This window comes from Panthera uncia, chromosome D1 (genome assembly GCF_023721935.1).
Source record: "Panthera uncia isolate 11264 chromosome D1, Puncia_PCG_1.0, whole genome shotgun sequence".
Classification (NCBI taxonomy): Eukaryota; Metazoa; Chordata; class Mammalia; order Carnivora; family Felidae; genus Panthera; species Panthera uncia.
In genome coordinates, this window is record NC_064808.1 from 35,344,291 (window position 1) to 35,365,316 (window position 21,026).

Sequence of the window (21,026 nt, forward strand, 5' to 3'; positions counted from 1 at the left end):
ACAGAATCTGAAGCGGGCTCCAGGCTCTGAGCTGTCAGCACAGAGCCCAACAAGGGGCTCGAACTCAGGAACCAGGAGATCATGACCTGAGCTGAAGTCAGACGCCCAACTGACTGAGCCACCAAAGCACCCCTACACATTTCTTTTTTCTTATTTGGATACATCAGAAACTGTATCTGTGGGTTTCTAGGTATGTTAATTTACTATCTCATCTTCTTGAGAGAATCTCAGAGAAAGAATAAAAGGAAAGGAGCAAGGAATTTGAGGTGAGTAGTGCTTATATATTTTTTAGAAGTATAATCATGAAACATATGAGGATAGAGGGACAGCAAAATAAAACATTTTAAATATAATCTTTCATTGTAAAGGCTGTGAGTGATAAAAAGTAGAGTCAGAAAGCATTTCTTTCTTTCATGTGCTGGTCAGGTTCTTTTATTGTACAAGCAATACACTGAAGTTTAAAATTAAAGCTCCTGAAGTTACTGAAGAATCCCAAACAATGGTGTCAACAATACCCTTATTATAAATTCTGAGGTTCGGTAAAATTGAAGTTGCCTATTTGAAATGCAGACGTTGTTTTTTTAAAGATTGGTCATCTAGCACCATCTTCTGGCTATGTGATAATTTTCTGTTTTCTTTCTCACTTCAAATCGTTACTGTGTAAATATTATGATGGAGGCGCCACCTGCTGGATTTTTTTGTCTAAAAACAAACACCCTGAAGAGCTGCTGAGACTTTAGATGATTATTTGCAAGGGCAAGACTTCTACTCGCCCTAGAAAAAAAAATGATATTTGCAAAAGAGCTAGACCTCGTGATTCTAAGAATTATTCTAAAGTACCCACACATAATATTCTAATAATCCAAAGAGTTATATGTATTTTACTTATTCTTACGGAGAAAGAAGCTATATATTCCTTTGGCAACCCATTCTCAGCTCTTTTGCTATCCACATGAAACCTTTAGACACATGAGAAATTACCCACCCATTAGTTAAAGAGGAAAATAAAATAATACTTGAGCATACTTGAATACATTATTCCTTAAATTTTACAACTCTAAGAAATAGTATTATCCCTATTAGCCCCACTGGAAAACTGAAATGTAGTTTAGCTGCATAAAATACCTTATATCAAAATGGAACACAGAGAATTTTGAACCAAGGTATTTTTAGAAGCAGCCTCTTCTTCTACCCCGTTTTCATTGCTACTTAATAAGATTTAGGTAAATGTAGACTCTCTATAAATATGATTATTTAAAGCCTATTAAAGGATTTTCTTAATGTTTATTTATTTTTGAGAGAGATAGAGAGAGACCGAGTGTAAGCAAGGGAGGGGCAGAGAGAGAGGGAGACACAGAATCCAAAGCAGGCTCCAAGCTGTCAGCACACCGCCCGACACAGGGCTCAAACTCACGAACTGTGAGATCATGACCTGAGCTGAAATCAGACGCTCAACCAACTGAGCCACCCAGGCGCCCCTAAAGCCTATTAAAGGATTTTCTAATCTCAATGGATATGTTTCCTTGTCAGAACTTTCTAGCTTTCGGTCAACATCATTTTATACCCTTTATTAACTTTTTTACAGGTTGAATTCCACTCTTTGTATTTGTCCTCCTGGGCTTCTTTCTGCCTGGATATCTTTAAAAACAACGATGAATTTAAATCTTCCATATTGGTATCTGGACAAAAAAGTCCAAAGAAGGAAAAAATAATTTGTCACTTTTTCTAAAGTGTTGATTAGATTCAACTTAAAATAAGAATGCTAAAATTTCTGAGTTAAAAAAAAAAAGAGATGCTCCGTTAATTTACAACACTAGTCATATTTAATGTGATTTCACTTGAGTTTTTTAATTATGCATTTTATATGTCCGCTTAACTGGTAATATGTGCCAATCAGAGTCCTCCCCAAAAGCTGTGAATGAGGACTTTCTCCCAGGTTGTGGGTCAAATTGTAAAGGATGATAGTTTAGCAGGATAGAGGAGGTGCTAGAGGTCCCCATTAGCTACAGAAAAATCTATTTTCAGCAAGACAAAGGCCAACCTGAAGAGTGAAGCATAGCTCACAGAAATGAGTAATTATTATTTGAACGAATGAAATTTCCTCCTGTATTTCCTACTCATGCAAACCGAAAAAGAATCCCTTTCAGTTTGTCACTTCCTCAATGTTTCTGTTCTCGCCACTGAAAGAATACTACCTAATACAAAACTCCAGAAATATTTATTGACTTAAGAAATGCTGAATGGGATGACCTTCATTAGTTCTCCTAAGTTCTCCGAGCTTCCTCTTTTTAAATTCCATTATAAAATCCATGGATTCATACTTTACTTCCCTCCCAAGGTTTACGGAGTTCAGATGAAATGAACACCACATGAAATGAAAGATTTTTCATTATAAAATTTGGAAACTTATTATAAATGTGCTATATAAATATAAACCTATCATACTGTTGAAGAAATCAATCCATGCGCCCAGCAGAGCACTTTTTAAATATGGTATATGTTCAATAAAGTTTAATCTGTACGCTGCCAGTTCTAACACATGAAGATAGGAATGGGGAGCTTTCCAAAGGACTTATTATTTAATACAGCACTGTCACTCAATGTTATGACAAAGAAAGTTGATTAAGTTAGTGTATCAGTATAATGATCACTGACATCTGTATTTGACATACAGTAGGCACTTGAAAGAAAATGCTTCCTAAGAAACAACATTGCATTTACATTTTGTTTTCTCTTTTGTAGCAAAGTAAAGTCATTGTGTCTGGCACTGCAAAGTGAGGATCATTTCCCACACTGATTTTTCAGTTCCTGCTAACTGGACAACATCTTCTAGGAAATATTGATTCAACCTTTAATGTTCTTGTGATTGTATAAAAAGAATTACCAAAGCAATTCATATTTATTTCTATGTTGTTAAGTACCCAAGGCAGTCTTGGTAGACTAATTAAAGATCGAAGATAAGATGGAATCAGATATCTTAAAAGAATTACTTCTTCAAGTAAAGATGAGCATAACTTAAATAAGGTTATATATTTCTCGCTTAACAAATAGGTCTGTGTTCTATGTGAATCTCCAATTCTGTACTATGTATTTTCATGTGTTCTCAAAATAGCAACTTAGTGCAGAAAATTGTATGATAGCCAAAACTGGAAAATATACGAAGAAGAGATTTGTGATCCCTGTGAACCTGAATATATCTTACAGAGGACAACAGTTTTAGCATATTTACCTCTCTCATCCAACTTTCTCCATCAAATGAAATTTTAAGATTTTTATATGCTATTAGAGGAGCTCTCTCCATCACTACAGCTTAACTCTTAAATCTTTTCTCTGAAAATAGTTTGTGGTTTTTTATTCAACAAGTATAAACTAAATAATCCAAAGTCGCAAAAAAAACAAATTGAATAAGAAAAGTTTTCAAATGAGTCTTTTATTTTTTGTCCCCGTAAATTCAAATAGAACAGTGTGAACATAGAGGAAAATGGAGAGTAAAGGGAAGCTAGGACTTACTATAACTGACCATGAGTCTTGAACATTACTGACTCTAATATCAAGTTACTTTTAATAGACAATTCCTAGAAATGCATTCTGTCTAATAAAGATACATCCAGTATAGCCATTTAAAGCATGCCCTACCCAGATTTAAAGCTAAATAGGGACGCCTGGGTAGCTCAGTCGGTTAAGCGTCCAACTTCAGCTCAGGTCCCGGGTTCTCCCAGTTCGTGGGTTTGAGCTCCTTGTCAGGCTCTGTGCTGACAGCTCAGAGCCTAGAGTCTGCTTCAGATTCTGTGTCTCCCTCTCTCTCTGTCCCTACCTCTCTCGTGCTCTGTCTCTGTCTCTCAAAAATGAATAAACATTAAAAATATATAAAGTTAAATACTCAACAATTATGAAGTGTGACTATAAATCATTCATTTCATCTTTGCTTTGATGATTACCTAAAAATTAATGTAAGATTCTTAAATTTGGGGTTGTTTTTCCCAACAGAGAATTAATTGCCAATGCAGATGAGTAACTTATTAATATGTCATCTCTAGATTCATAACATTTCCAAGAGGAATCATGAAGCTATCAGCACTTTTGGAAGATTTCTCCAGATAGAAATTAGGCCACAAGGGGTTTTTCTTCCCCTTTCTTAAGTTCACCCCTTGTGGGGAAAAGATCATTTAAATTTGGCTGTGAAAGCTGATCATCATTGGCAGAACAAGTCTTTTTTGTGTTGTTGATACTCCGTTCAGAAAACACTGAAGATCCAGCCTACCCTTCAGTGTAAAGATCTGCCTTTCAGGGTAATGGAGGCAAGGACTAAGGATCATATAACCTAGACTTCCCCAAACCAGAGCACAGATGACAAACCAAGAAGAGGGGGCTCCTACATTTTTCTCCAGGCTGACTGTATGTCACGAAAAGTAAGTCTGCTCATACACTTGAGGGATGCCAAAACGTTACGCTCTGTTAAATTAATTAAACAAGGAAGCCATGAGCCTGATGTGGCTCTCATGCCATGGTGGCCTATATAAGCAAACCAAAATCTAAACCGTAAATGCCTCAAGGTTACAAAGTCAAGACTCTAAGGACAACCAATCACAAACCGCCAACTAAGCTCTAAGCTATAACCAAATAATTTCCTTTCTTTGCTTCTGCATTTTCTCCAGAAAAGTCTTTCCTCTTTGCTCCTGTGAGCTGGCAATCCTACTAACCACTTCCTAACCACTGTCCCATTTGAATTGATTCTTGCTCAAATGAAGTTTAAACAATTTTAATATGCCTCAGTTTCTTTTAACAACAGCATTATTTGGAGAGAGAGAGACAGAAAGAGAGAGAGAGAGAGAGGGAGAGAGAGATGTGTGTGTGTGTGCGTGTGTGTGTGTGTGTGTGTGTGTGTGTGTGTGTGTGTGTCTGATGATCAATAGTTAAGACTGGGTTCTTTCTGATACGAAATTGTGTTTACAGTCTTCTTCAAACATTTTGAATATAGGATTGATAAAAAATTAAACTATTTCAATTAAGAGAAAGAGACATTTTAGAAGGGCAAATAAACCCAAGTTGTTTGTTTTGGTCAACTTGACCATTTAAACTTGTAGAGATGTAGCTATAATAGCCTAATGTCTACTTGTAATATTTAATTTAATTTTTTTTACACATCCACATTTGAAACCACATCACATAAACAATATATTAGTTTTAAAATATTGTTTATTTCTGTCCCCACATTTCATTAGACAGTTTTATTCAACCTCTTTGCGTGCATTTTTAACGTCACTGTCTTAATTGTTGCCAAAGCCACTTTTTGAGCAGTTTTTAAAGATATTAACTTTTCATTCCCATCTCAGTGCCTTGAAATACAGCCCTTTCTAAATTCTAGTTTGATCCTATTACATGTTACTGGAAATTTATCCAAAGCCTAAGTACTCTTTCACGTAACATTAGAAGTTGTTTGTTCTGTTCATTTGTGCTGTAAGTGTATATTAAAGATCTCCAAAATACAGCCACTTATTTATTCAATTGATCTTTAAAGTGATCTTTAAAAGACTTGCTTACAATGACTTTTAAAAGAGATAATTACTAAATTACTTTGTTTTGCCAATTCATATAGGGGACCTTGATAAGTATCCAAAGCTGGCATTCAAGTCCATTCCCAACCAATACATTTTTCTGAAGAACTCTGCTTTTTCAAACCAAAGGGGTCTGAAATACAGAGACTTCATAAAGATTCTGGCATAAAGCAACTTACTCTTTTCTGAGGAATATTTTTTTTAATTCTTTTATCTTGGACTCAATTTAGATATATATATATATATTTTTAAGTTTATTCATTTTTCAGAGAGAGAAAGAGAGTGTGAGCAGGGGAGGGGCAGAGAGAGAGGGAGACACAGAATCTGAAGCAGGCTCCAGGCTCCAAGCTATCAGCACAGTGCCCGACGCAGGGCTCAAACTCAGGAGCCCAGCCGTGAGATCATAACCTGAGCCTAAGTTGGATTCTTAACCAACTGAGCCACCGGGGAGCCCCTCTGAGGAATAATTTCGAGGACGGATCTGGCTTTATATTGGGACAGTCATGATAGGTGCAGAGTCAGCAAAGGTAAGGAGGCTGAAATGCAGACCAAGTGTAAAACTACTTAGGAGAAAGTTTAATTGAATGGCAGCAAGGTTCATGGCATAAGACATGAAGGTGTGCTATAGAAAAGAAAAAAAAACTGTTCTTGACAGGTTGGAAAAAGTTGAATCTAAAAAGATGTAACTTACTATATGGACAAACTTAAAGTCTATAACCTAGATTTCACAATATAATTGCCTAGGTACAGAAAAAAAAAAAGAAAATCTGTTATAAACTCAGTACAGACAGGCAGAAAGATAGACAATTTCTCACAAACTTCGGAGGCTAGGTTTAAGACCATTTAGCGCAATTTGCAGGTCGTAGTGCCAAAGAAAAATGCAGGGCTGCTTAAAAATTAAGCGTTTTAAGACAGCAAGAACAGAGCATTAATCTTTTGAAGCATGACTCCCTGGGTGACTGCACAGACCCTGCAACCATGAAGTTGGCCCTGCACTGGCTATTATTTTAAAGAGGACTTATTCAGAGAGGACTCCTATCTACCTGCTCAGCACAAAAACTTCAGCACAAGCACAGAGCCTGGAACAAAAGAGCACTCAGTGGGTACAGATATCTGTTGAATGAAAGAACAGTCCAGAAGAAAGAGTGGTGAGCCTGTACACATCTCCTTACTAAATAAAAAATAGCACTCTGTCATCAAAAGGGAATACGCTTTAATCGTAAGACATATTTTCAGTATTTAAAGAATACTATGACTTGAAGAGGATTTACTCCTTCAAACTTTATTTTAAAAAATAAAGTCATTAGAAAACCCTAAATACCCAAATTAGGCAAAGTTCTTCCATTTACTCTGTAAAACAGTTTCACATCAAAAGGTAAACAGTTACATTGAAATCAAAGTAAATAATTAAAGTTTCTTAATGCCCCAAAATAGATTCCATGACCCACTATAAACCCAGAAAATGAACAAAACCGAAAATCTGTGAATAATGGTACAAATTAGATCAATGTTGATATTCTATCTATATTTCTGCACAAGTTGTTTCATTTATGTGGAAAAGCCTACAAGTTAATTCTTTAAGAACTTGCTCTGGTTTTGTACAAATTTACAAAAATAAAACCTAATTATGGAAACATCAAACAAACAGGATGAGCTGTTTTTTAAGATGCGAATGAAATATTTACATCTTTCTATAAATTCTGTTTTGTGGAAACACTATAACAGTGAATCTTACTTGCATTAAGAAACTGCATTTAAAATCTAAAACAAAAATCAGCAAATGTTCCTTAGGAAGAAAATGAGGAAAATCATTGGAACGTGAAAAAATTGTGATTTAAATATGGATACCCAGGGTTGTCAGTTTGTGACATAATTAATATGTCATGCTTGAAGTAATATAAAATAATATTTAGTTATTGAGAAATAACTACTATCTTTAATATAGAATCTTCCATTATGAATGGCACACTAAAAAAGAGGGTCTGGTCCCACAAGTAAATAAGTTGGAGAAACACTGTATACTATACCTTTGTCTAGTATATTCATAATTACTTCAGCATATTACCAGTTCTGAGTGGCCCTGCAGTAAAGTTAGGTGTTTACCTTTGTTTAACCTTTGTTAGAATGTCCCAAACTTATTTGAACTTGGTACCTATTTTTATGTAAGGGGAAAGGGTGGCTTATTTACTTGTTTTATTTTTCACATAAAATTATAAACACTTTGAAATGGTAGTTTCTGGAGTTTACTTTGAGAATTGTAGCTTTATACCGATCAAACATGAACAAACAGGAATATTGACTGTGCTTGCATTTAGTATTCAGGAGTTTTCATAATTTATTTTACAGTTAAATTTTATCCATTTCTGCAAAGGTAATGTTTATGCAAATGTACTGCCTGAACTTGGGAAGTTAATGCTCTTGCCCTTCTGGCTCTTCCTTATACCACACTTTGAGCTTTGTGTCTGGTGCAAGACATTGGCTAACTGTAGTGTAATACAAGTTATCAACCTGGATAATGGGGAGGCTTGAAACCGTTCTCGAAGATGTATAATCCAAGGACTGCAGGTGATCTGGGGCACGATGGTCGCTGTGCCACATTAACCTGTTGTCTTTTGGCTCCAAACCTGCCCTTCCATATCCTACCTTGTAAATAAAGCCTGGGCTGGGACTCTGCATATTTTATTTCTCTTTAGAAATAAAAAGTTGGAGATCTGGCCAGCTGGAGTCCTGGTAGGTTTAGCCAATCAGGGGATGAGGATGCTGGAGGGAAATAGGAAGGTGAGTGGAGTGGAGAAGGATCTCACTTGTGCCTGTTTTCTTGCCCTCAGTTGTCACCCCAGCAGTGACACTTCACCCTGGCAGTAGCCTTTGTCTCCAGCAACAGTTGTTTCCAGTTTCTCTCTTTTCTATACAATCAGAGTTGGTCTTACAGCACCTGCCAGATAGTGCCTCCTAAGAGATCTCTGATCCCCAGCTCTGAAGGATCCCCCCGCCAAACCAACATCCAGGGGTACCAGTTCAGCCTGTCGATATTCCCCTCCTCAGAGGTCTGATTCCCAATTTGTGGGCTCCCTCCTCAAAGCCTGTAGAGTCTGACAACCTCAGCCTCTTCGCCAACCTTATCATCATGTAGAGGAGAATGAGTTTATTTTATGAGGCCCATGAGGACAGAACTAGAAATAGTGGATTGAAGTAAGGCTTACAAGAGGTTGAAGGGACTGCACTGAATTCCCTATCCATTAATCACAAGGATTTGCCACGAAATTAACGGAACACGTGTCCTTATTACTACTCCCAACACACTGTTTTACTTTTTTATTGTTGCTAGTTTGTCGACTTTCCTTGAGGGCAGCGAATGAGTTTATTTATCTTTGTATTCCCAGGACCTAGTGAGATCTGTAATAGTAAGTACCCAAAACATATGTTCTTCAGGCAACATGGCATATTAGAAAAATCACAGGATTTCCAATCAGTTTCTGGAGCGTGATCATGAGCAAGATCACACAATTTTTCTAAGTTGTATTCTTCCCAGAGAGGAGAGTTGCAGGAAGGAAGTGGCCAATGGTTTTCAGCACCCTGGGTGAGTAAGATTATTTAATTTTCCCAAGCCTAACCCTTCCAAGAGAAATCTCTGCAGCTTCTAACACGAAGCAAATGTCATGTAATAGAAAATGCCCAATGGATTCAGTAGGAAGATCACCAGAGACCTACTTTGAAACAAGTACCAATGGGGGTTGAAGGTTGCAGTAAGCCAAATATTGCATTAGACGTAAAGAAGAGGAATGGGAATCCGATCTCATCCAGCAGCTTTTAGGATTATTTATTGTAAATAGAGGGGATGGGCAATAGTTACAATTAGCTGTTGTTCAAAGGGCTTTGGTTTATTACCTTAAATAGGGGATGAGTTGAGCATCTTGCATTTAATTGTTTAAAGAAAACAGGCAAGATACAGATGTTAGCAAGGGGAGGGAATAATCTAGAGCAAGGTCTCAGAGGAGGCTTCTAAGAGGAAAATGGCATGGGAACAAAAATGAACAGATTTGTTCGAGACAAAAACAGAAGGGCAACAACTTTTTCAATTTAATGGGGTTATAGGGAAAAAAGAATAATGTGGATACAGACAATGTTATAGACTTACAGGTGGGAAGGAATTGAGGTAGCCCCAGTCTGGGCTTTTAAAAGCAATTGGCGGCCCAGCACCATGATCAAACAGCACAGGTCCCGTTAGCAGACTCTGTGTATTTAAGTCCCAGTGCCTAACCTCGGGCAACTTGTTTAACCCACTAATGCCTTCTTTTCCCAGATGATAATAACCATGCTCTTGTTCTCTCGGGTTGTTGCAAGAAGTTGATAATTTAATATATATGCACTCATCTAACAGTGCTGAGCATAAGCTCTACTGAAGCTTTAGCCACTCTTGGTGTGTGAAGCAAGAGTTGTCCTACTTCTGCTGAAAGTGTCTGGAGGACAGTGGGCTCAGAGATTTCAACAGAGGAGAGACAGTTTGAAGGAACACTGCCGAGTGAAAAAAAGAAAAAGGTAGGCAAACATAAAAGAGGTGGGAAGCAGTGGTGAAGACCCAGTTTAAGTTGGAGATGATGTCTAGGCAATTGTGACAATTCTCAAATTTCCCCCTCTTTAGCCCGGTGATTGACAGGGATGAGGCAGATAGCTGGATAGACCCAACTGGAAGTCATGACGGAAAAACAACCAGGAGATGGAACTGAGAACCCGATGACAGGCTGAAGTGAAGGACCATGGAACTAAGTTAGAGGTCCACAGAAAGAGGGCAGAGTTGAGGACTAAACTCTGTTTATTGTATCATGTGCTTGTCTGAGCAAGAGTACTGGCAGAACAGGCAATTGTGGTAAACCCAGCAGCCCTGATCCCACAGTGGCACTGGGGGTGGGGGGAGGGGGCCGCAGGGGAGGACAAAGAGAATTGTGAGGCGGCCGGGCGGGGCTCCGGGGTGTCGCGTGGTGTACCCCTCAGTGACTTGGTCCTGGTCAGGACCAGGGACTTTTGCCGAGCAGGGGATGCTCCAAGGCTCTGCAGCATGTGTCTGTGCTGTAGGGGGGACGAAGCCATCCAAGTGAACCCCGTGAGTTCTCCAAGACCCCAAACCCAACTTGTCTGCCCCTTTCCCGGGCCATGTGCCTGGGACACTTGAGATTACTGATCACTGGCGATTACGGCCAGTGTGGGCGCTTTGGTGCTGGGGGGCTGAGAATCCCGGGTGAGGTAGACAGGCTAGATCCTGAGCCGGTTCCTGAAGGAGGAAAAACCTCCCTTTGTGCCCACTAGAAACCAGGCACCCTCAGTCGTTTGTCCCGGAGGTGGGATGGGGCTTACAGAAGTGGGGGTGGGGCAGAATACGTTTCTCAATATTCAGATGGGGAGGAGATTGCTTTTGGGTCTTTGGGCTAAACAACTGGAGCAAAATGAGGGGAGCGGAAGGTATTTAAAGCACAATTTAGAAATTAGTGGAAGGTGTGGGAACCCCAGAAAGTAAAGCCAAGCTCCCTGTGTCTCAGAAAACCATACTACTTGCTGGGGTTCCTTAATCATCCTGAGGACCAGCAGAAACATAATTTTCTGATTGCTCATACCTGTCTTTCCTTCCATGATAAATCTCAGTATGCTACGTGGTCTTTGTAATATGATTCAGAGCTGACTCTTTTTTCTCGTGATATTATTGCCATCTTCCACTCTGATTTTCACCTTCATGTTCTTATTCTGATCCTGCCTTTTGCAAATTGAGATAATAAGCATATATTACATAAATAAAAAACAGTAGCATAGGCTTCCCATTATAATAACTGAATAGTTGTTTGCTCATGATTTTTATGGTTTTAATTTTACATATTATATAGGAAGGGCCAAGACAGCCACGCCCTTCAGATGTCACCGCACGGCAGGTAATGTTTAAATAAATAACTCTGGGGACATTTGGGTGGCTCGGTTTGTTGAGTGTCCAGCTTCAGCTCAGGTCATGGTCTCATGGTTCCTGAGCTCGAGCCCCACAGCAGGCTCACTGCTGTCAGTGCAGAGCCCGCTTCAGATCCTCTGTCTCCCTCTCCCTCTGTGCCTTCCCCACTCATGCTGTCACTCTGAAAAATAAAAAAATAAATAATTCTGGGTACTTCAAGATTGTGACTTTATCTTGTTCTTTTACGTGCAGGGGTCTCTAATATGATAGAACTTTTACTAGCTAGATACTTCTGTGTTATCTTTCACGGGACTGTGACTACTATTAGGATGAGTCTTCATGAGAATAACCTAAATGCTTTGTATTCTTGGTTTTTTTAACATAATAGGAATAGAATGGCTGGATAATAGGACAAGACAATTTTTCATTGTTATAAAGTAATACCGCGTAGTTTTCAAAGCAATTATACCAATTGCACTCCCACTGGAAGTGGATAAAATTTTTATTATGCATGTACTCTGCATCCTAATACTCTTCCTCATCTTCAAAGTGTTCTAGTTTGATCCCTTAAGGTCTCTGTTACTTAAAGATGGCATAAAATGGGAACATAAAAATTTCTGCTTGGCATATGCAGTGTTTAAAGTAACTAAAGAATGTGCATAAATTTTGTTTTCTTATTTCTATAAAGGAAATTCCTTTGGGGGTTTTAATGACATTATTTTCATTTTATTGTTTTTAAGTTTTTTTTGTTTGTTTGTTTTGAGAGAAAGAGAGAGACAGACAGAAGCAGAGAGAGAGGGTGAGAGAGAATCCTAAGAGTTGGGCACTTAACCCAACTGACTGAACCAACCTGACTGAACCAGCCCCATGCCCCAAATGAATATCACTTCAAAATAAAACACACACACACACACACACACACACACACACACACACACACACATATATATATATGAGTCTGGGGTCCCATAGTTGGTGAAATGGGAATCGAGAGTAAATAGTCTCGGGCCCCTGGGTGACTCAGTCGGTGAGCACTCGACTCTTGATTTCAGTTCAGGTCATGATCTCACAGTTTGTGAGAGAGAGCTCCACGTGAGGCTCCATGCTGACAGAGCAAGGCCTGCTTGGGATTCTCTCTCTCTCTCTCTCTCTCTCGCTCTCGCTCTCTTTCTCTCTCTGCCCCTCCTCCATTCTTCCTCTCAAAATAAATAAACTTTAAAAAAGAGAGAGAAAGAGAGAGAGAGAGATGAAACAGGCTCATTTGAAAACTCTAGGGATGCTCTAGGGTGTTTTCTTCATCTAGGAACCACACATTTGAAAAAGGATTTTTTTCCTACTTTTACATAGCTATGTACTGGTTGTATTTATATTTTTTACTGACATTAAAAATATACAATCAGCATGTTAACTTTTTGTTATAAAAAGTATTATTTGTTTTCCTTCCTTTTAATTTTCCAAAAGTTCAGAGATAAACGTATTGAGAATATGCAAAACCTAAGGAAACAGAAGAGGAAACTTAGTAAACGGTTTACAAGACCTGCACCTATTCCAGAACCAGGACTCCTAGTAAGTACAACATAGAGACTTCACTGAAATCAACAGCTCCTTAAATGCAAAACACATCCTTATTTTTAATTTATGCAGTACTCTAAATTTTGGGTTTCCCTTTTCCTTTGAGAAATGTGTAATAGTAGTCTGGGAAGTCACCTTAAAACTCCTCTAATCAAATTCTCATCTATTATTTAAATCTCTCTCTCTCTCTCTCTCTGGCTGGGTAAAGTGTACTTTATTGATGGTACATGACAAGGTAGGGCTCTTTAAGCCCCTCTCCTTCTTCAGGGGCTCTACGATGGATTTCAGCCCAGGAGATTTTCAGTGTGTTGGCGGATGAGTTGGGGCAAGGACTCCCCGGCAGCTGAGGGCTTCTCTCTTCCTCTTGTCCTCTCCCTGGGTCTGGGGGTTCTCATTCTTTGGAGGACATGTGGACCATAAGGCCTACCACCCAGATGCTGTAGCTGAATTCATTGTTGTACCAGGAAATGAGCTTGACAAAGTGGTCCCTGAGAGCAATGCCAGCCCCAGCATCAAAGGTGGAAGAGTGGCTGTCACTATTAAAGTTGCAGGAGACAACCAGGTCAGTGTAGCCCACCTTCTTGATGTCATCATATTTGACAGCTTTCCCCAGGAAGATCAGATTCATGACTGACACACTGGGGGTGTGGACATGGATCATGCCAGTGAGCTTCCCATTCAGCTCAAGGATGACCTTGCACACAGTCTTGGTGATGCCAATAGAAGCTCCTCAGCCATCATGTCACAGCTTCCCAGAGGTCCAAGGTCTTTTGGATGGCAGTTATGGCATGCACTGTGGTCCTAAGTCCCTCCATGACATGAAAGTTGTCATGGATGACATTGGCCCAAGGGGCCCAGCAGCTGGTGATGCAGGAGGCATTGCCAATAACCTTGAAGGAGTTGTCATACTTCTCATGGTTCACACCCATCATAAACATGGAGGCATTAGTAGAAGAGACAGATATGATGACCTTCTTGTCTCCACCCTTCAAGCACGCCCCAGCCTTCTCCATGGTAGTGAAGACACCAGTGAACTCCACAACATATTCAGCAAAAGCATCACCCCATTTGATGTTGGTGGGATCTTGCTCCTGCAAGATGGAGATGGGCTTTCCATCAATAACACATTTCAGTTCTCAGCCTTGACTGTGCCATTGCATTTGCCAGGGTAGAATCATCATACTGGAACATGTAGAACATGTAGTTGAGATCAATGAAACAGTAATAGATGGTGATGACATCTGGTTTTTCAGAGTTAAAAGCAGCGCTGATGACCAGGAACCCATTATGTCCAAATACATTTATTTTAACCTTCACCATTATATCTCAGGGACCTAGCTGGCACTTCACAAAAAGAAGTGGCTCTCTGTCCAATGGAGAGAAGTAGAGAGCCTATTTAAATCTCCTTTGCAGATTGTTTCCTGGAGATGATGGGGTTTACTGAAAAGACTAAAATCTTATATACCACATCACTCTGGTTTTCAGTTTTTGCTTTACCATATATGACCTTGACTTCCCCAAATCATTACTTAAATCTTTTGGATTGTATTATTTAGAAAATAAATTACAAAAACTCCTGCCAAATAGTTATTCAGCCTAGGCTTGATCACTTGCAACATCAGAACAATCTACACCAATTACAGCTTATTCCATTTTTGCATATATTTGATGTGGATTTACTTATTTATTTACTCACTTACTTATTTACTTATTTACTTATTTATATATTTTTTTAGTTTTTTTTTAAGTTTATTTTACTTATTTTGAGAAAGAGAGAGAGCATGGGAGGGGCAGACAGAGAGGGAGAGAGAGAGAATTCCAAGTAGGCTCCACACTGTCAGCGTGGAGCCTGGTGTGGAGCGCAAACTCACAAGATCATGATCTGAGCTGAAATCAAGAGTTGGATGCTTAACTGACTGAGCCCCTATTGTTGACAAGAATTCAAAAGTGCTTCCACATAACATGTCATAATGCCTCCATGAGCCTTTTACATGTAGTATTAATTATATTTCTTGTACCCAGACATGAATCCAATTGCCCTCCATTTTAAAGCCCTTCAGATACTTGAAGACAACTGTTACCTTCCTTCATATTTATGGTTTTTTTCAGGGTGAAAATCCCCATTTTCCTCATACATTCCTCTTCCAACTTAGTAGTGAGCCCTGGCCTTATTCAGGCAATCTCCAGGATTAGGATTATATTATATTTTATTACAGAAAAATTTGGGAAAAATTTTATTTCCAATAATTATGATTTTTTTCCTGTTGGTTTTCTTTTTGAAAGAAAATATTTTATAAGCACAACTAATGAATAATTATGTAAAATAGGAATTGCTAACTTTAGCTCTTTATAACAGAAACTCAACTTCAGTGGTTTAATCATATAAGAGTATATGTTGTCTCCAAAGAAGAACTCCTGACCTAGGCAGTCTACAACTGACATGTTGGCTCCAAAAATCACCAAAGAAGTCCCAGGTTCCCTCTGTCTTTATGATCCTTCAAACTTCTCATATGATTTTTATTCTCATGGTCTCAAAAAGGCTTCCACAATGGTAGACACAGTGTCTACATTCCAAGAGAAAAAATTATAGGACAGAGGACAAAAAGCTCATACCAGCAGTTGAGTCAACTATAATAAATTTTATCAATAAAATTAAATTACTAAATTCTAAAATAGAAAGCACCAGGCCCAGATAGGTTCCCTGGTGAACTCTACCAGACATTTAAAAGGGAAATTACACGAGTTCTCTACAATCTCTTGCAGAAAATAGAAGCACAGAGAAAACTTCCTCACTTATTATGTGAGGCCAGCATTACTTACTCTAATACCTAAACCAAAGACATTATAAGAAAAGAAATGACAGACTACTGTCTCTCAAAGCACAGATACACAAATCTTCAATAAAATATTAAAACTTATATATATTGTTGGATTTAATTTGTTTTTATAGTTTTTAATTGTCCCACAGTTCTTAGGTATTCTATTCCCTTTTTTTCCCTCTCATCCTTTTTTCTTTTTTCTTTTTAGTTTGGATAGGTTTTTTTGACATAGTGTCAAGCTCCAATTCTTTTCTCTACTGTGTCAGTCTACTGATGAGAGCCCATCAATGGCATTCTTAATGTATGCCAATGTTTTAGATTTATAGCATTTGCTTTTAATTCTCTCTTAGAATTATCTTTTTTTTTCCTGACATTACTCATCTGTTTTTGCATCTTGTCCATTTTGCCAGTAGAGTCCTTAGTGTATTGATCATTTTTATTTCATTTTTAAATTCTTTTTAATGTTTATTTTTGAGAGACAGCAAGTGGAGGAGGGGAAGAGAGAAGGGGAGGGACAGAGAATCCCAAGCAGGCTACGCTGTTACAGAGCCCGATGTGGGCTCACATGAACTGTGAGATCATGACTTAAGCTGAAATCAAGAGTTGGATGCTTAACTGAGCCACTCAGGCACCCCTGGTCATAATTATTTTAAATTCCCAACCTGATCATTCCAAAATCTCTACCATATCTGAGTCTGGATCTGATGCTTGCTTTATCTCTTCAGGCTGTTTTTTGTTTGTTTTTGTTTTTACTTTTTAGCATGTCTTATATTTTGTTGTTGTTGTTAAGGGCCAGACATGATACACTGAGTAAGTTAGAAACTGAGATAGACAAACCTTTAGTGTGAGATTTTGTGTTTATCTGGCTAGGATTTAGGCTATGTTTTCTGTTTGCTGTACCTGTAGTGTCAGAGGTGAAAATTTACTCTGGTGTCCTTATTTTTGTGCCTCCTCTTGTATTTGAGTTCCCCTGGAGACTCTTTCTAAGCAGGAACTGAGGCTTGCAGCATACGTTGGACTTTTCTGATACTGTATAGGAGCCTTACTAATGTGGTGGTAAACTGTGGGGGAAAGAGAAGCCTATTATGGCCTATGATTAGGTCTCAGGCTTTTAGTGAGTCTGTGCCCTTAGAACTATTGAGCTACATTTACCCTTAAGTGAAACAGGGAGTCTATAGGGAACTGGAGTTGGGTATTTCTCTCTGCCATGTAGAAGAGTCTGGATTCAGCTATTCCCCTTCCCCAGGTCAGTGAGGGTTTAATAAAGCCCAACTTGTTTAGGTTCTGATAAAATAGTTTCCCTTGAGGGCCCTATTAAGGAGAAGAGAGAGCCCTGGAGAATTTCAAAATAGTTGCTTTTCCCCTCCTACTGCTGGATGCGAAAGGAGGTTTTCCCCTGATTATCACAGTAAGACCTGGTGGGGCTCCTGGAGGTAAAACTCAAGGAAATATGGGGGCCTCCCTAAGACTGGCCCCCCACCCTGAGTTTTTAACTTTGAAGCTTATCCATACTGAGGTGCAGCAATTCGTCCATTAAAGTTTGAGTGTTCCTATTGGGACAGTGTTGGCTCCAGGAGCATCATTGGTCTCTCCAGGTTCCAGGACAGCAGTGTGTCCCATGACCTCAATTCTCTGATGGATGTAGAAGAGTTGTTGATTTTCAGTTGGTTCAACTTTTTTCTAATGAGGATGGGACTGATGATTTCCAAGTTCTTTTACACGTCAGTCTGGAAACCCCCACTTATATTTCTTTTGTCCAAATGGAGTCACTGGCCACCCCTAGCTGCAAGTATGTTTAGAGTGGTGAAAAATTCAACTGGCTTCTTTGCTGCTCTGAAGAGAATCAAGACTCCATTAGTGTGGAGGAAAGTGCCTTCCTTTTTCAGGCTGTGATGGTCTTCGTTCTAAAATTCACCCTCCTCTTTAGTTTTGGACTAACTACAAATTATTAGTAACAGTTTAACCCTTCAGCATCCCCCACCCCTTGATTTGTCTTTGCATAGTCAAAGGAGCTTTCGATTGCCACCTACAAATCCAGGATCCTCAACCTTACAGAGTTACTGCACTGTCTTAAATATCCACACAGCTCTTTCCTTGCTGATAGGCTAGTGTTTGTAATACCGCCACATAATCATGGCCTCTTAGATATGCATTGAAATATGCTCGCACAACGTATTTTACATCGGTACAGTTATGCCTTGGGAAAGTATAATAATAAGGGATATGAGGGAGAAGGCAGCAGTGACTCTTGCAACCACCTTTCTAGAGGGTATGGCAATTGCCACTACTTCTGAGCCTTTTAACTTTTAATTTATGGACACACATTAGTTTGGTTAATTTTTCCAACCTCATTGCCAGTTCAGGTATCTCCTGCCAGGAATCTTCTCTCCTTGTGACTTGCCACTCAACAACACACCGTTTAGGATTTCTCCATTAAAAAACTCCTTTTTTTTTTCCTTGAGCTGACAGATTTTTTTTTATAGAAGCATCTAAAAGATTGTTCTATATCAATTATCCAACCAACTTACTTGAGCTTTCAGAGACAACTAAAATGTCTCCAAGTAAATGAAAATATAGAATATAAAATGTATGACATATGAGAAGCCTGAGTTCAATCTAGTACTTATTCTCCTTACTACAAGGATTCTGGAATTGTCTTCAAAGAATCTAGATATTTTCCTTTGGCAGTATTAGGTAGTCGTGAGAGCTCTTATATCCTGTGAGAGAGAAAATGCACCCTTCTACGAAGAAAGAACATCAGGGGCCTCAAAGCCCCAAAGTACATCCTAGGCTAAAGGGCCTCTCCCCACTCCCCCCAGGGTAATAATAGCAGGGAGGTACTGTGAAAACCCTGTTCTAGTGTTTCTTCTATATGTTGACCAAGAGGTTTACTGTATCATATTAAGGCTTGAACTCTCAGTGCTTCTCCAATGTGGTCAGGCCCAATTTTGTCTGATTTGGTTTGGTTTCGTCTAATTTCCAAATCATTGTGGACACGTGATCATTTTGTAACACATGGTCAAAATGTCACAGCATTTTCAAATTGTTTCAAGTGAACGTAAATGTTTACTCTCAATTTGTCTAACCAATCTTGTTGCAAAGCTGTAATGACGATAAGCACGCAAACCAGACCACACAGGGTAACACGGCATTCAACTGTACTGATCCTTGCACTTCTTCTCTTACATCTTCTGCAAATTGCCGGGTTATCAACAGCATCCCTACTAATACCCTCTCCTCTTTTTCTTTATTCTTAAATTGACCTTTGGCTTCAGGAAAATATATAACAACAGTATTTGTACAACTTAAATGGTTTGGGATGAAAATAAAAACCTGAGTCCATACAGGTAAGTATTTTCAACATATGGGGTGTGCCCAGGCGAACAGAGGATATGCCTGATAAGGCTAGAGCACCTAGATGTAAAAAGTTTGAAAGGTGTTTTTGTTTTGGTTTTTGTCTGTCTAAAGTCTCTATAACAAAATTGTCTCTTAATTATATCATTACTAATCATAATCATGGATATTAAAATAATCCTGAAATAGTATTTGATGGTTAAATTCCTGCCAATACTGGTATATGAACTGTTTCTATTTTCACTTATTTGTCCCTGGTGTTCACTTTAAGTCATTTCAAGACTTAAAACACTCTCAACAGATACCTATAATATGCTTTCGCAACCACAAGCCATAAGACTGGAAAAGAAAAAAGAAAACCCCTATGCTTAACATCTCCATCATAGCCATTATGTTTAGAAACGACTTTAACCCTTCCTCCAAACTGTTATTTTTCATTTCTACAAATTCTTCCTGCTTATAGTGTTTGTTACCTGACTCATAGGGGAAAAAAATCTTTATATCATATTCATTCCCTGTAATGAGTTATTTGATAATAGTGCCTTTCATATTTGGTTATTATCTGAATGTGACATTGCTATAATTTAGAATAGCATTTCCAGTTCTTTATAAAATTCTTTTTGTATAAGAAAGTATACTCCCTCTCGAGGCCTTTCCCAAATAATTTATAGCTTTATATAAAATTTTCTTTGTATACATTTTAATTGAATCTATTTTTCTTTATGTATTTTAATTTCTTCTAGTGGTCATAAAGCTGGAATCTGTACAGAAGAAATCATGCCAGACCATAACATGCAGATTTATAACATCAAGTGGCATCTCATAATTTGACTTCATTTGAAAAATAAAGGCAATACTCTGTCATTTCAGCAAAATAAATGCAGTGCAACCATGTAACATCTAAACCACAGGGTCTAGAATTTTATTAAATACCATAATTCATTATCACCTTTTTTTTCCTGTGGTAAATTTGGGATTTTCTGCTTTTTCAACGAATAATAAAATATACAGGTCCTTAAAAATTATATACTCCTGTTTAAATTTTTGCATGGAAATATATCACCTATCTAAAGATATAGAATTATGCTTTAACAAAGGGGGAAAAGATATTTTCTCTGCTGTATATTTATAACGACTTGTGTTTAAATAAAATGTTTAAAATCTTTACACAGTCCCTAAGTTTATTTATTTTGAGAAAGAGAGAGTAGAGAAGGGGTAGAGAGAGGAGAGAGAGGCTCCCAACCAGACTCCACACTGCAAGGGCAGATCCCAATGTGGGGCCTGAACCCATGAACTGTGAGATCATGACCTGAGCTGAAATCAAGAGTTGGATGCTTAACTGACTGAGCCACTCAGACTCCCCAGAAAGAGTTTTAATATAACTAAAGCCTATACTATATCTCCATACTGCAAGTGAGCTATCATGTGATTAAAATTTTCATTTAAGGTAAAATTTAAATACTGAATTAAATTTTACTTTTATGTATAAATAATAATCACATCTATCTTTGTAAAATGCTGTCTTAATTCCATAAGTAATTTCTAACATGCAAATAGAATTACCACAATTATTTTATAAACAAAGTACTGACTGCTGAATTAATAAAAACATTATATTTGATAACTGATTTGTAGTTTCCAAAATAAAATTTAAAGTAAAGTACAGGGATGGGTCACCTGGGTGGCTCAGTCAGTTGAGCATCCGACCTCGGCTCAGGTCATGATCTCGCAGTTCAAAGGTTCCAGCCCTACATCGGGCTCTGTGCTGACAGCTCAGAGTCTGGAGCTTGCTTCAGA

General features: G+C 38.4%; 1 protein-coding gene across 2 annotated transcripts; it reads left to right on the forward strand.

Moving 5' to 3' along the window:
• Positions 1-10,217: 10,217 nt before the first annotated feature.
• Positions 10,218-20,177, forward strand: CCDC179 (coiled-coil domain containing 179). Of its 2 annotated transcripts, none has more exons than XM_049649182.1 (5): positions 10,218-10,422; positions 11,429-11,473; positions 12,951-13,050; positions 13,521-13,618; positions 19,973-20,177. In XM_049649182.1, exons 1-5 carry the CDS (start codon positions 10,379-10,381, stop codon positions 20,058-20,060), a joined length of 375 nt encoding a protein of 124 aa, XP_049505139.1. In that variant the 5' UTR covers positions 10,218-10,378; the 3' UTR covers positions 20,061-20,177. The 2 variants fall into 2 exon arrangements, with proteins under 2 accessions (XP_049505139.1, XP_049505129.1); XM_049649172.1 differs by lacking the exon at positions 10,218-10,422 and adding an exon at positions 10,509-10,656 and having other exon boundaries at positions 12,946-13,050.
• The last annotated feature ends 849 nt before the right edge of the window (positions 20,178-21,026 follow it).

What these genes read in the sequence shown, in the direction of transcription:
- CCDC179 (XM_049649172.1), top strand. Translation starts at nt 10,612, where the DNA reads ATGTGTCTGTGCTGTAGGGGGGACGAAGCCATCCAAGTGAACCCC. An exon ending in CAGATGTCACCGCACGGCAG is followed by an intron (nt 11,474 to 12,945) that starts GTAATGTTTAAA and finishes ATTTTCCAAAAG; the next exon opens with TTCAGAGATAAACGTATTGA. An exon ending in TTCCAGAACCAGGACTCCTA is followed by an intron (nt 13,051 to 13,520) that starts GTAAGTACAACA and finishes TTGTTGTACCAG; the next exon opens with GAAATGAGCTTGACAAAGTG.